General features: G+C 34.3%; 1 protein-coding gene across 1 annotated transcript; it reads left to right on the top strand.

Annotated features, from left to right (window-relative positions):
- The first annotated feature begins 8188 nt into the window (after nt 1–8188).
- LOC100249120 (uncharacterized) lies at nt 8189–12740 on the top strand. The gene is made up of 3 exons (XM_002284991.4): nt 8189–8467; nt 11158–11389; nt 12334–12740. Exons 1-3 carry the CDS (start codon nt 8235–8237, stop codon nt 12628–12630), a joined length of 762 nt encoding a protein of 253 aa, XP_002285027.2. The 5' UTR covers nt 8189–8234; the 3' UTR covers nt 12631–12740.
- Nucleotides 12741–13222: the final 482 nt, after the last annotated feature.

Below are 13222 nucleotides of genomic sequence, written 5' to 3'. Positions count from 1 at the left end.
CTCATGTCCATGTGATAGAAATAAAAAACAAATTTTCAGAATTCGATTTTTTTTTAGGAGTAAATAAATTAAAAGAACATGTTTTTTAATTAATTTGATCCCTCTTTAAATTCAATTAATTTGATTTTTAAAATATAAAAAATAATTAATTTGATTTCTCCGGTTAAGGTAATCCTCTTGATAAGGACTAATTTTCTTTGATGAAGAATATGGATTCTTATACTCGCTTTATTTAACTTTTTTTTAATTATGTTAAAATAAATATATTTTATAAATAATTAAAATATTATATTTTTTAAAAGTTATTTTATTAAAAATTATGTTATTATTATTACTATTATATATATATATTTTGATCTATCTTAGGAAGGTAACAATATGCATGAGTGCAGTCCCTCCCGAGTCGAGCCCATTGTTAGCTGGAGATAGGCGTTTGTTAGGGCTGTAAAAGGGTTGGGGTGATTACTCACTAGGTTTGTCAATCTGCTATTAGGTTTTAGATTAAGACCTTTGAGAAAACAAATGCTATGCTTAGTGCACTATGAAAGAAATGAGAGCTTTTTGATTAAAAACAGGTAGGTAGGTTATTGAATGCAAGTGTTCTCTTGTCAATAAATGAAGTGGAGCTCTCAATTTATAGGTTTTTAAGCTCGGGAGTCAAAAACAGCAAAAGGTAACCTTGTCCGATCGAGCTAGGGGTCGACCGGTTCACTAGCCGTTGGAGCATTTAATGCATGACAAGTTACCATTGCCTTAACCGGACCTCAACTAGGAAGAGAATCCCCTCGACCGGGAAAAGAAGGCTACTGGGAGAGAGATAAACTTTTTGGCTTCCCTCGACCAGACGAGAACAACCGGTCGACCGGTTCCTCAACCGGTTGAGCCAATTGGCCATAGCCTCAACCGGTTGAGCATTTTTGGCCCCGAAAACCTATTTTTTTAATTCCTTTCTTTTCTAACACTTAGACAAGATCTTTAGGTAAATTATTAAGTCAATTATAAAACATTTTGCCTAAGGTACATTAGTTAAAAACTCGGGTTTTAATGAGATCGACGTTTTAAAGAATAAACCGAGTTTTTAAAGATGCATGAAACGTGTGAAAATCTTAAGTGCACTCATGCATTCATCTTACATTAGTTTCATATGATCACAAGTCTTCCAAGCATCTCGATCTTGTATCCATTCGGTCATTTGATGAATTTTCGAGTTTATGCCTGAGATTCTTAACCATTAAACAAATTAGTTACTTAACCATGGTTTGTTATCATCAAATCCCGATTTGGAGAACCCTTGGGCTAACAACTTTAAAATGAGTTCGATTTTCAGAACCATGTTTAGCAAATCCATAGATTCTCAAGATGTTGTAGTAAATAGTGAAGAGATCAATTATCTTAAAACCCAAAATGATTTACATGATTGGAAGTTACCCAAGGTGTCTAATCAAGAAATTTATAAGAAATGAACCTTCAAGTTTTTTACAGACTACACCATCAAGACTTTAGAATAGACCATAAGCTTTGAACAAGACGATCAAGTCATAAGACTTTTGGATAGTAAATCCATATAGAGACATAAGTGAGACTACAACTTCATACACTTTGGTATGATTCAAGTTGCAGCTAAGCCTTTGACAAAAATAGGTCTAAACACCTCTATTGTCATGTGTTTAAGGGATAATAGACATCTTGATTATCGAGATTCTATTATAAGAGCAGTCCAAGCAGGATTGAATTATGGTCCTGTTTACTTCCAATGTTACCTTAACTTCACAATTAGATTAAGAGATGTCGATATCTTAGATTGGGTTGTCCTCCATGTTAAGACCCATGGATTTAAGTTCAAGGAATGAAACAATCATGTTTCCATCATCACAAGATTTGCCTATAAGAGTATGACCACAAACGTTGGATCTGGAGCACTGTGCACCAATCCTAAGGGTGAAACTATTCTCTTCCACTTTGATGTCCTAAATAAGTCAAATTTCATAATCCCCAAGACGATTATGTGGAATGAGGTTGAGTTTCCAGAAACTTGGCATGTTGCTAATGATGTTCTAGCCTTAGAGCAAATATCTGAAATGATTGAACAAATTGTTCAATATCCTGATGGAGGAAGAGATTTGGTTTTTTCTAACTTTTTTCGTCATTCTAGCAACCTTAGAATTTCATATTATGAACCCTTTAGAGTTTCAAGTTCATCTATCCCAGTTAGAACCACTAGGATAGAAGAATGATCCACTTCAGCAAATCCTAAGAACATTAAGCTAACAGGTGTTAGAAGTCACACCAATTTGGCCAGACCCTTTTACACGAAGGAAAATGAGTCTACCCAAGGTTCACATCAGGATGAATCTCCTGATATGTCTCCTACGTATTCTCAAATGATTAACACTGTAAGCCTAGATGATGAGGATTTTGAGATTAACAAGGAGCTCTTAAGAAAGGGCTTCTATTTTGAAGTCAATAAGGAGATGAGAGTTTGGTTCTTTAGCAAGGTCCCTAAGGACATTAAAACCCTCTACCAAGAAGAATTCTACACGTACTTAATACAAGAAAAGAGAAACATTAAGTATTAAATCTAATTTGAACTCTTCAAACAAAATGAATATCCAAATTACCCTAGTAAGCGTGTTAATAACACATCCACAGATACTAAGATATGGAAAACTAGTGACGAGACTCTCATAGAATCCATCCACCCTCCTGAAGCTAAGATAGAAAAGAACATTAATGGAACTATAGTTAAAGCTTCACCTTTTAAGACTAAGCCAAGGGATAAAGGAACTGTTAGTGCTATAGATGTTAGAAGAATCATGGAACAGAACAACTCCATTAACATGGTTCTTAAGACTCTAGGTGATCAACTCAACAGGGTTGAGGAGATCATTGAAACCCAAGATCACATTAAGACTTAGTTTGTTAAGAAAGATAATAAACCTTTATTTAAGCCTTTTGAATTCTCTAAAAAATTCCAAGAGAATCCTCATATTGATCAAGCTTTGATTGATAGGATTAGCTAAAGGGTTAAGGATAGTTTAATTGTCCCTAAGACACCTCAGCCTTCTCACAGGAGAATCAATGTTGTTAAGGAAGAAATTAGTTATGAAGTAGAAGCTGATGAACTAATCAAGATCTTTGAGGAACCTCCTAATCAAATTGTTTTGAGGATTATCCATAACCAAGAAGCACCTAAGACTAGGAATTACCACCCTATACCAACCTTTCGAAACATGCAATATGAGGAAAGAAACTACTATACTGTCTTACTTCTTCTTGAAGATCCTTAATGGTTACGTTTTTAGTAGATTGCTGGTTAAATCTTATTAAGATTTCATTTAAGTTATAAGGATTTATTGTCTTCTTAACTTCTTGTTTACCTACAAATTTCTTAAAAACTTCATAAAGTTCTTGCTTAGTTTTTTCATCTTTAACTTTCCTTAAAACATCTAGGACAAGTTCTCGATCCTAGCTTATGACATTTATAGTCTTAGGTTGGCAATCACAATTACCCTTAATGCAATTATCTTGATCACTAGAAGTTTGGCTTGAAATCTCACCACTACTATCTAGTTGATTAATGTCATATTCATTATCTGAATTAATCATTGATTCAGATTCTAAGGAGTTTAACATTACTTCATAAACCATGTCTTTTAAATATTCTGAGACATTCAAGTAGCTTTTAGGATACCATTCCTATCCTCAAATGTGAGATAGTTATCCCACTATCCTTTTAGCTATCCTGTAAACCCATCAACAATTGTCTAATCTACAGCATGGTTTGACAATCTATTGTTTAACTTATAGGTTGTGCTAACCATGGTCATTTCTTAGAGCTTAGTGAGTATGTTATACTTGGTCATACCATCTATGTTCCACTCAAAGATAGTACCACTAGTGTAGGAAGCTTGAGTATACTAGTTTCTTTCCTCATATTGCATGCCTAGAAAGGTTGGTATAGGGTAGTAATTCCTAGTCTTGGGTGCTTCTTGGTTATGGATAATCCTCAAAATAGTTTGATTAGGAGGTTCCTCAAAGATCTTGATTAGTTCATCAGCTTTTACTTCATAACTAATTTCTTCCTTAACAACATTGATTCTCCTGTGAGAAGGCTGAGGTGTCTCAGGGACAATTAAACTATCCTTAACCCTTTAGCTAATCCTATCAATCAAAGCTTGATCAATATGAGGATTCTCTTGGAATTTTTTAGAGAATTCAAAAGGCTTAAATAAAGGTTTATTATCTTTCTTAACAAACGAAGTCTTAATGTGATCTTGGGTTTCAATGATCTCCTCAACCCTGTTGAGTTGATCACCTAGAGTCTTAAGAACCATGTTAATGGAGTTGTTCTGTTCCATGATTCTTCTAACATCTATAGCATTAACAGTTCCTTTATCCCCTGGCTTAGTCTTAAAAGGTGAAGCTTTAACTATAGTTCCATTAATGTTCTTTTCTATCTTAGCTTCAGGAGGGTGGATGGATTCTATGAGAGTCTCGTCACTAGTTTTCCATATCTTAGTATTTGTGGATGTGTTATTAACACGCTTACTAGGGTAATTTGGATATTCATCTTATTTGAAGAGTTCAAACTAGATTTAATACTTAATGTTTCTCTTTTCTTGTATTAAGTACGTGTAGAATTCTTCTTGGTAGAGGGTTTTAATGTCCTTAGGGACCTTGCTAAAGAACCAAACTCTCATCTCGTTATTGACTTCAAAACAGAAGCCCTTTCTTAAGAGTTCCTTGTTAATCTCAAAATCCTCATCATCTAAGCTTACAGTGTTAATCATTTGAGAATACGTAGGAGACATATCAGGAGATTCATCCTGATGTGAACCTTGGGTAGACTCATTTTCCTTCGTGTAAAAGGGTCTGGCCAAATTGGTGTGACTTCTAACACCTGTTAGCTTAATGTTCTTAGGATTTGCTGAAGTGGATCATTCTTCTATCCTAGTGGTTCTAACTGGGATAGATGAACTTGAAACTCTAAAGGGTTCATAATATGAAATTCTAAGGTTGCTAGAATGACGAAAAAAGTTAGAAAAAACCAAATCTCCTCTTCCATCAGGATATTGAACAATCTGTTCAATCATTTCAGATATTTGCTCTAAGGCTAGAACATCATTAGCAACATGCCAAGTTTCTGGAAACTCAACCTCATTCCACATAATCGTCTTGGGGATTATGAAATTTGACTTATTTAGGACATCAAAGTGGAAGAGAATAGTTTCACCCTTAGGATTGGTGCACAGTGCTCCAGATCCAACGCTTGTGGTCATACTCTTATAGGCAAATCTTGTGATGATGGAAACATGATTGCTTCATTCCTTGAACTTAAATCCATGGGTCTTAACATGGAGGACAACCCAATCTAAGATATCGACATCTCTTAATCTAATTGTGAAGTTAAGGTAACATTGGAAGTAAACAGGACCATAATTCAATCCTGCTTGGACTGCTCTTATAATAGAATCTCGATAATCAAGATGTCTATTATCCCTTAAACACATGACAATAGAGGTGTTTAGACCTATTTTTGTCAAAGGCTTAGCTGCAACTTGAATCATACCAAAGTGTATGAAGTTGTAGTCTCGCTTATGTCTCTATATGGATTTACTATCCAAAAGTCTTATGACTTGATCGTCTTGTTCAAAGCTTATGGTCTATTCTAAAGTCTTGATGGTGTAGTTTGTAAAAAACTTAAAGGTTCATTTCTTATAAATTTCTTGATTAGACACCTTGGGTAACTTCCAATCATGTAAATCATTTTGGGTCTTAAGATAATTGATCTCTTCACTGTTTACTACAACATCTTGAGAATCTGTGGATTTCCTAGACATGGTTCTGAAAATCAAACTCATTTTAAGGTCTTAATCTAAAGCCTAATAGCATATTGACAAACCTAGTGAGTAATCATCCCAACCCTTTTACAACCCTAACAAATGCCTAACTTCGGCTAACAACAAGCTCAACCCAGTAGGGATCGCACTCAGGCACATTGCTACATTTCCTAGGATAGATTAAAAACTTAAAACAAACCCGACTTCCCTTCTCGTGGCTCTGATACCATAGACACCCAAGACGAGGTAATGTGCAATGAAAACATGAATTATGCAAAAACTCAAAATAAAATAAGAGAAATTGGAAATGTGCCATAATATTTAATAAAGAAATTTTAAGGAAAGGAACACAAACTTTATATTACATAGCTTGAAAATTACAAAACTTGAAACAACAAACTTGAAATACATACTTATAATAAGGAGAAATAGAGAAGCGAAATATCTTATAATGAGAACAGGAAGGAAAACTTTGAAGAAAGCTCAGGGCTTGAAGACTTACATGATGAGAGAAATGAGAGCTTAAGATAAGAGAAGGAAGTGTCTAATTTTTTTTCCTTACTTACAACTAAGAAGCTTGCCTCAATAAATAACTAGAAAAGGAATCTTAAACAGTACAAGGCAGTAGACAAAGTACTGTATGCTTTTTGACCTTTGCAGTGAATAGTGAACCCATGGATGAATAGTGAATAGTAAAAGACACTTTTTTACTATAGCACTTTAGACTTTTTAGCAGGGAATCTTACTTTTGACTGAGTAATGATGATTGACAGACTTTTTTTGAACAGTGGACTCACAAGCTTGAAACAAATTTGATTTCGGTGCTGAAAACTGATTAAAGCTTGTCGGTGGAAAATATTCTTGTCAGTGGAGTTATGAGAAGGCTTAAGGAATAACATAATCCTTACGATGTTCTTCAAGTAGCTTAACATCTTCTGTGGCAGACTTGGTTGGTAGATGATCAATCTTCTTATTGCAAAAAATCTGGTAAAAATGATCTGCAACAATGAGATACCCCCATGTTCTTTGGATATGCCTTAAAGTCTTTGCTGATAATCCTGACTTTCCAATATCTGATCTGATAAATAAGAGGCTCAACACAAATATCAGTAAATTCCAGAGGGCAAGATAACAAAGTTGACCTTCTGTTTTGATAGTGAAAATAGACATTGTGCTGTGCAGGCAGAAGACTACCATTGAATACCCCATTCAGGAGCTTTGCTAATGATAATGGTGTCAACAAACTTCTTGTTTGTCTTAAAACCTTGAACTAGTCCCAAAGCCATTTTTATTCCAAAATTAGCTGCTTGATTTGGATTTGAACAAATAATTTGATGAACTAAACCATAATCTAGAAGTAATTCTAGAGTTAGGATTAATTCCTCATTCTTAAAAGAGAGGGTGATTGGCAAATAGTACTGTAAGTCAAGGCAAACCCGACTGATTGTAAAATTCCTATTGCACTTGCAAGATATTTTCTTAATGCCTTGCTAGTAAAGAAGAGGTTCTTTGACAGTACTACAAAATTTATAATCATCAAATTCCCTATCTTTAACCAATTTTAATCCAGGGACCCGCAAACCAAGAGTGGCTGAGAGATAAATGTGAAGATCTAGACCTCCAAGAACAAATCAATAAGATTATTGTAGGAAATCTTGTTGATAACCAGGAAAACCTTGAAGAGGTTCCAGACTCTTCACATGCTAATGATGAAGAGGTAGATGCATACTTGAATACTGTTAGTAGGGTTATTTTCCAAAGGTGGGAAGTCTCCCTTACTATAGTAATTAAGAATAAATTTGTCTTTAATATTGTTGTTTTGATTGATTCAGGAGCAACTTTGAATTTCCTATAAGAAGGTCTTATACCTATCCGTTTCTTTGGTTAAGAAAACTTCTCTATACCATCTAAAGTCATGGAGCTTGGGACAATTAAGGTAGGTTAACAGATTTGTAGTTTTATCCTTAATCTTTGCAGGATCTCCAATGAAGTGCTTTGATATATATATATATATTAAAAATAGAAAAATATAAATTAAATAAAATTAATTTTATATATCATTGAAGCGAGATGGGATAAGGCTACTTAGTTTTTTTTTAATTTTTTTAAAAGTAATCTTAAACTCATCCTTAATTTGTTTATTTAAATTTCAAATGGGATAAGATGAAAGACCTATGCCTGAAAACCCGTCCCATTGCCATATTTGAACCATAACTAATTGTTATATCATATTATTAAAATATGCTTAGTGTAACACTGTGATTCGCCACATTATTTTTTAATATAAGTATTCTTAAAATCTTCGAGTAATGTGAAATTTTAGGATTAAAATACTAAATAAATGTCAAATTCAGTAACAAATATTATTATTTTTCAAGTTAGGGATTAAATTTGATGTTGGAGGCATTGTTTAAAACGCCGTCACGAAACGACGTCGCTTTGGCAGAACGGCATCTTTTTACCTCCAGCACCCTATTCACTTTTCAACTCTCGACTCTCATCCTCTCTCCCTATACTCTTCAGATGGCATTGTCTTCTTCTTCGTCAAAGGGATGGTTGAGCAATCTCCCATCAAAAGCCTCACGAATCTACTTCTTCCTCATCATACTTCAGATCCCTCTTTTCAGGTATACCTCTTATGCTTCCTTTTGCCTTTTGAGACATCATCTCCAACTAAATCTCTGTACCTTTTTCTCTCTTCCATTTTGAAGATCTGTGTTCCTTTCTCTTCGAATTTTAGTGTATCCCTGTTTTACGAGCTGGGATTTGCTCAAAATTCTGTATCATCACGTTTTAGCATCTGGGTATTCGGAGTTTTTGAAGTTTTTGTGTGTTTGTTGCTGGTGAATGTCCGCAAGGACCTGTTTGGATGCATTTTCGTGAAATATGATTTCTGTAAGAAAATTGGTTTCTGTTTTTTGCACACCAAATAAGGAAGGGAAAATAAAATTTGAAACAAAGAACAGAAAGATAAGAAGGTTTTAGCCTTTTAGAGACATGAAAGAAGAAAACACACTGGCTACCAAACAGGCTATTTTTTCTGGCTTATACTGAAAAACACTGTAGCATAGTGTTCTTTCATTAAATTAGACTGTACTGGTTGTTCTGGTTCATCTTCCTATATGGATTTTTTTGTATTAGTTGAATGTCTAATATTTTTAAGTAGTAATACTAATATATTATTGTTTTTAATGTATAAAGGTTGGTTCAACTGATATAGAAAAAATCTGCTTGGGTGTTTGATTGGAGTTATTTACCATTAATCCAAGAAGCCAAATCCGAAGATCGATTCCTTCTGGTACCTTTTATTGATTTGATCCCTGTTTTCATCTATCAAATGCTAGCTGGTAGTGTTCTGTGATAATGGTAGTGGCTTGTAAATGCAGTTTATAAAATCTAAAATTGAATATGGTATAGCTGTTGAATTTTTTTGGTTTTTTGGTGGAAAATGAAGAAGGGAACTAAACGAGTGTGGTGATGTTGGGGTTTTGAGTTTTTTTTTTTACCATTATATATAAGGGCACTAAATAGGAACAAGGAATATTCTGGATCTGAGTCATGTTGGGAAAAAATATTGTAAATGGGGCAAGGGAATTGGCATAGTGGTGAGTCCTTCATTTTGGCATTCTAGGAGTATAGATTTTTAATACAGATAAATAGATGTTTCCGCAAAGATATGATAGACCCATTAATTTTTATAGACTTAACTATTCTAAGTATTGATCTAACTAAGTTCAGCCTCATAAAATTACTGAAGTAAGAAGTCAAATGATTAAAATGGAATTGTCCTCCTTTTTATTCATTATTTGTCATGAATGAGAGAATCATTACTTATAGTATGCCTGGGCTAAATCAGCATATTTTTTTGTTTTGTGCCCCATAACTTTTCCTCATGAGCAGAATAGTAGAGCAAGTACAAGGATTAGGGTGCATTCCCCATCATTAATATGTTTGCTTGCAGTACTTATCAAAAAAAAAAAAAAAATTGTTTGCTTGCAATAATTGTGGCCTCTTACTGCTAGTATTGATTGGCTAGTTTTAAATAGCTTTGGGACTATGAAATAAAGGATTATCCTGGACTTAGAATAAGCACAAAGGTTTACCGACTTAGAGATTGATTGGTTATCATATTTTTGAGAAGGCCCATTATTCAATGTGTCAGTGTTAAACCTCTTATAATATGTAATGCTTTGTATTGAAATCAAGCTTTAAATTTTATCTCTGTTCAGGTTCTATGCTTTCTATCTTATAACTTTTCAACAATAGTGCTCCGTCCACGGTAAAGGGAAAGGGGAGGGGTGCAGGGACTTAACGAAAGGGGTTTTTTGTTTCTCCTTTTAGGTTTCTGCTAGGGGCTTTCCTGATCCCTTGGGAGGTGGGTTTTAGTCTTTCTTTTTTCCTTTGTTGCTTGCCACTTGGCCATATTTGTATACTTTGTTGCGCTTTTTTGCAAGTGCCTTTAATACATTATGCTTATTTACCTATCAAAAAAAAAAAAAAAAAAAACTTTTCAACCACTACTTTTATAAAGCTATATAAGACATAGATACCAGTTTCATGATTCTTCACAAAAAGGAAGTGCACAGAAGAAGAATTTTTTTTTTTCTATTTTTGGTTTTTAGCTGTTAGAATTGAATCCCTAGTCCCACCCCAATCTCTTGGCAAGTAAGTTAGGTCTAACTTAATCAATGGGTGAACAACAGTTCACCTGCTTTTATTTTTCCCTCTAGTTTTACATAATCCAGGTCTTCTTTGATCATTTTACACTTCTTGCTGATTTCAGCCTGATTTTATGAGCAAGTCAACCAACTACTGTCTGGATACTAAAACTTATGAGGATAAGAATCTTTGTTGTTCTTGACAGGCATGATCTACTTGAGAATGAGATTTGCACAGATTTAGGATATTAAATGTTACTTAGTTGTTTTGTGCACTCTTTACCACATATACTACCCATCATTATTGCTGCCTCAACTTCAAAGTTGGCATCACAGACTCTGTCAAACTTGTTTTCTTCCAGAGTGTAAGACTTGGTGGGGCTAAAAATTATAAGTTCCTCCGTTTCTATATTCATTTGAGAATTTTATGTCTCAGTTGCCTCCCTATCTTGCGGTAAAAAATACAAGTCAACAAATATGTTTCTCTGTGAAGTATATCAATTGTGAGACATATCAACAGTGAATGAATTATTGTGACATAGTATTAACAACTGAATAAACTTCCTTGGCCTGCTACTGAATTTTTAAAATTTTTCTTTTTTATTTTAGTCACTTATATTTGTTTGTGCAACTCTTTTTTTTTTTTTTTTTAATGACAGAGTCCCATGTAGATCTGGAATGTGTACAACACCACTGCAGGTTACATCTTCCCAGTTGATTGCAAGTGAGATCTTTCCTGTACCTTTAGTGAAGGGTCTTCTCTATCCTGGAGCCATTGTGAATGGCCTCGTCAAGAATATGACTATTCCAAGATGGGATGACATTCTAAACATCTATAATTTGACAAGTGTGAAAGAAGCCCCTGCAGTAGCTGATCTCCAGCGCTTGGAGGTTTTGCTTCTCTACTTCTAATCTTCCTCTTCCTTGTTTTAATTCATGTACGTTTCTAGTTTGAAGCATCTAATCGTATAGAAGGTTAGGGCCTAGAAATAAATATAAAAAAGAACCCACATCTCTATATTCTACAAAATAAGATAGAATCTGTCAAATTCCATTTTAGATTCTTCTCTGGAATTTAAGAGCAATAATTTGTAATTACAAGACAGCCTAATCTAGTATAAATTACTGTTTAATTCCTGGCAGTTAGGCTGGTGGTTGGCCCACTGCCTATCCTATTAGACTGGAGCCAAGCTGCTGCTGCATATATCTTCCCCTTTTAAGTTTGTAATAAAGTGAATTTCCAAAGATCCTTCTTTTAGCCGGGTGAGCCATCCAGATTATTTGCATGACTCTGAGTCACTGTGAATAATTTCAGAATCATACGATTGGCTTCTTTTGTTCTGGCCCACCCCACCAACCTGCCCCAATTAAGCTCAGAATTTCATCAATTTTCCTATCACAAATTGGGATCCTTTTGTTAAAATTTCCAAAGGATCACATCAGTTCTTGCTTTTCTTTCTTCAGTTAACCTTTTAAGTTCTGTCCAGTTTCATGACTGTATCTAATATCAATCAAGTTCAAGGAACCAGATGGCAGAGTTGATTTACCATCAACTCATGTTGAGCTGTTTGAAGATACCAAAGGCTTCAATTGTCCCAACACAAAAGTCGGTTCAGTTCCTTAATTAGACTGTTAATATAAAGTAGAGACAATTGCAGGTTCCATTTTTTCCTCCACGACCTCGCTGAATGTGCAATTTGTTTGTTTCTTAACCTCATTTGAAGATGGTCTTTGAGTCTGTCTCTCAACTACCCATTCATCGCCTTCATTCTTCTTTATCTGGTTTTCCCAATCAGAGTTTGGTGATCTCATCAGGTTTTATGCTCTTTTACCAGGTTCTTGCAGGAAGCTATTTCTCTGTGGCAGGAGCACTCTTGGGTGTCTTAAAACCAGGGAGGATGAGTATGTTTGGGACACTTCTGGTGATTTGGGGCCTTGTCAAAGAAGGGATCCTTGGGAAGCCTGCAAACACTGATCCTACAAGAGCTGTTTATGTCTACCCCACAATGTTGGTAGCCCTTATATGTGCCTTCTCCTCTGTAAAGTATGATGTAAAGAAGGTTGTGAGGAGTGCTCCTGTTCGACCCATTGCAAAACCGCTGCAGAGCTCTTCAAAGTCTAAGCTGAAATGAGTTGGGATGTACTACTTTTTGGAAACCATTCTCTGCTTGTTGAGTTAAAACTGTTTATTTTCCTCCCAATCATCGTTCTCCAGGTTCATTGATGGGGAAACTTCTGATTAGCCATTGCAAAGTTCTTAGTTCTTACTACCCTCTTTGATTGCTTAGAGAACTTTGGGACAAAAGTTATATCAGCAATCCAAAATCGAAGATTTGAAAAAATGTTGATGATACAAAAATGTATAGTCTATGGAAATATTTGAAAAAACTTCAAAAATAATAAAATAAAAAATGATATATGTATTGGCTTTATTTTTTGAGAAAATAATATATGTCCAATAAATTTTTTGATGTTTTATAATAATACACGGCTTTTTTTAGGAAATATGAATTTTGAAAATATATATTTGAATGGAAGGTAACAATTTGATTTCACTGACTATTTTATGCAGTAGTTTTTCTATTTTTTTCTACTTAAAAAAGAAAAAGAATAAATTTTATTCATCTTCTTTGGGTTAAATATAATCTAAAAATTTAATTAAATATCTTCTTTATTTTGGATTAAAATTTAAAATTTTATTATTTTTAAGATGAGTAAAACTAT

This window comes from Vitis vinifera, chromosome 4, assembly GCF_030704535.1.
Source record: "Vitis vinifera cultivar Pinot Noir 40024 chromosome 4, ASM3070453v1".
In the NCBI taxonomy this organism is placed as follows: domain Eukaryota; kingdom Viridiplantae; phylum Streptophyta; class Magnoliopsida; order Vitales; family Vitaceae; genus Vitis; species Vitis vinifera.
Note: the sequence above shows the minus strand (reverse complement) of the source record. Positions and strands in the feature narration are given on the sequence as shown.

Coding starts and splice junctions, on each gene's coding strand:
- LOC100249120 (XM_002284991.4), top strand. CDS start 8,235: ATGTTGGAGGCATTGTTTAAAACGCCGTCACGAAACGACGTCGCTTTG. Junction 8,468..11,157: donor CTTCAGATCCCTCTTTTCAG/GTATACCTCTTA, acceptor TTTTAATGACAG/AGTCCCATGTAGATCTGGAA. Junction 11,390..12,333: donor CTGATCTCCAGCGCTTGGAG/GTTTTGCTTCTC, acceptor CTCTTTTACCAG/GTTCTTGCAGGAAGCTATTT.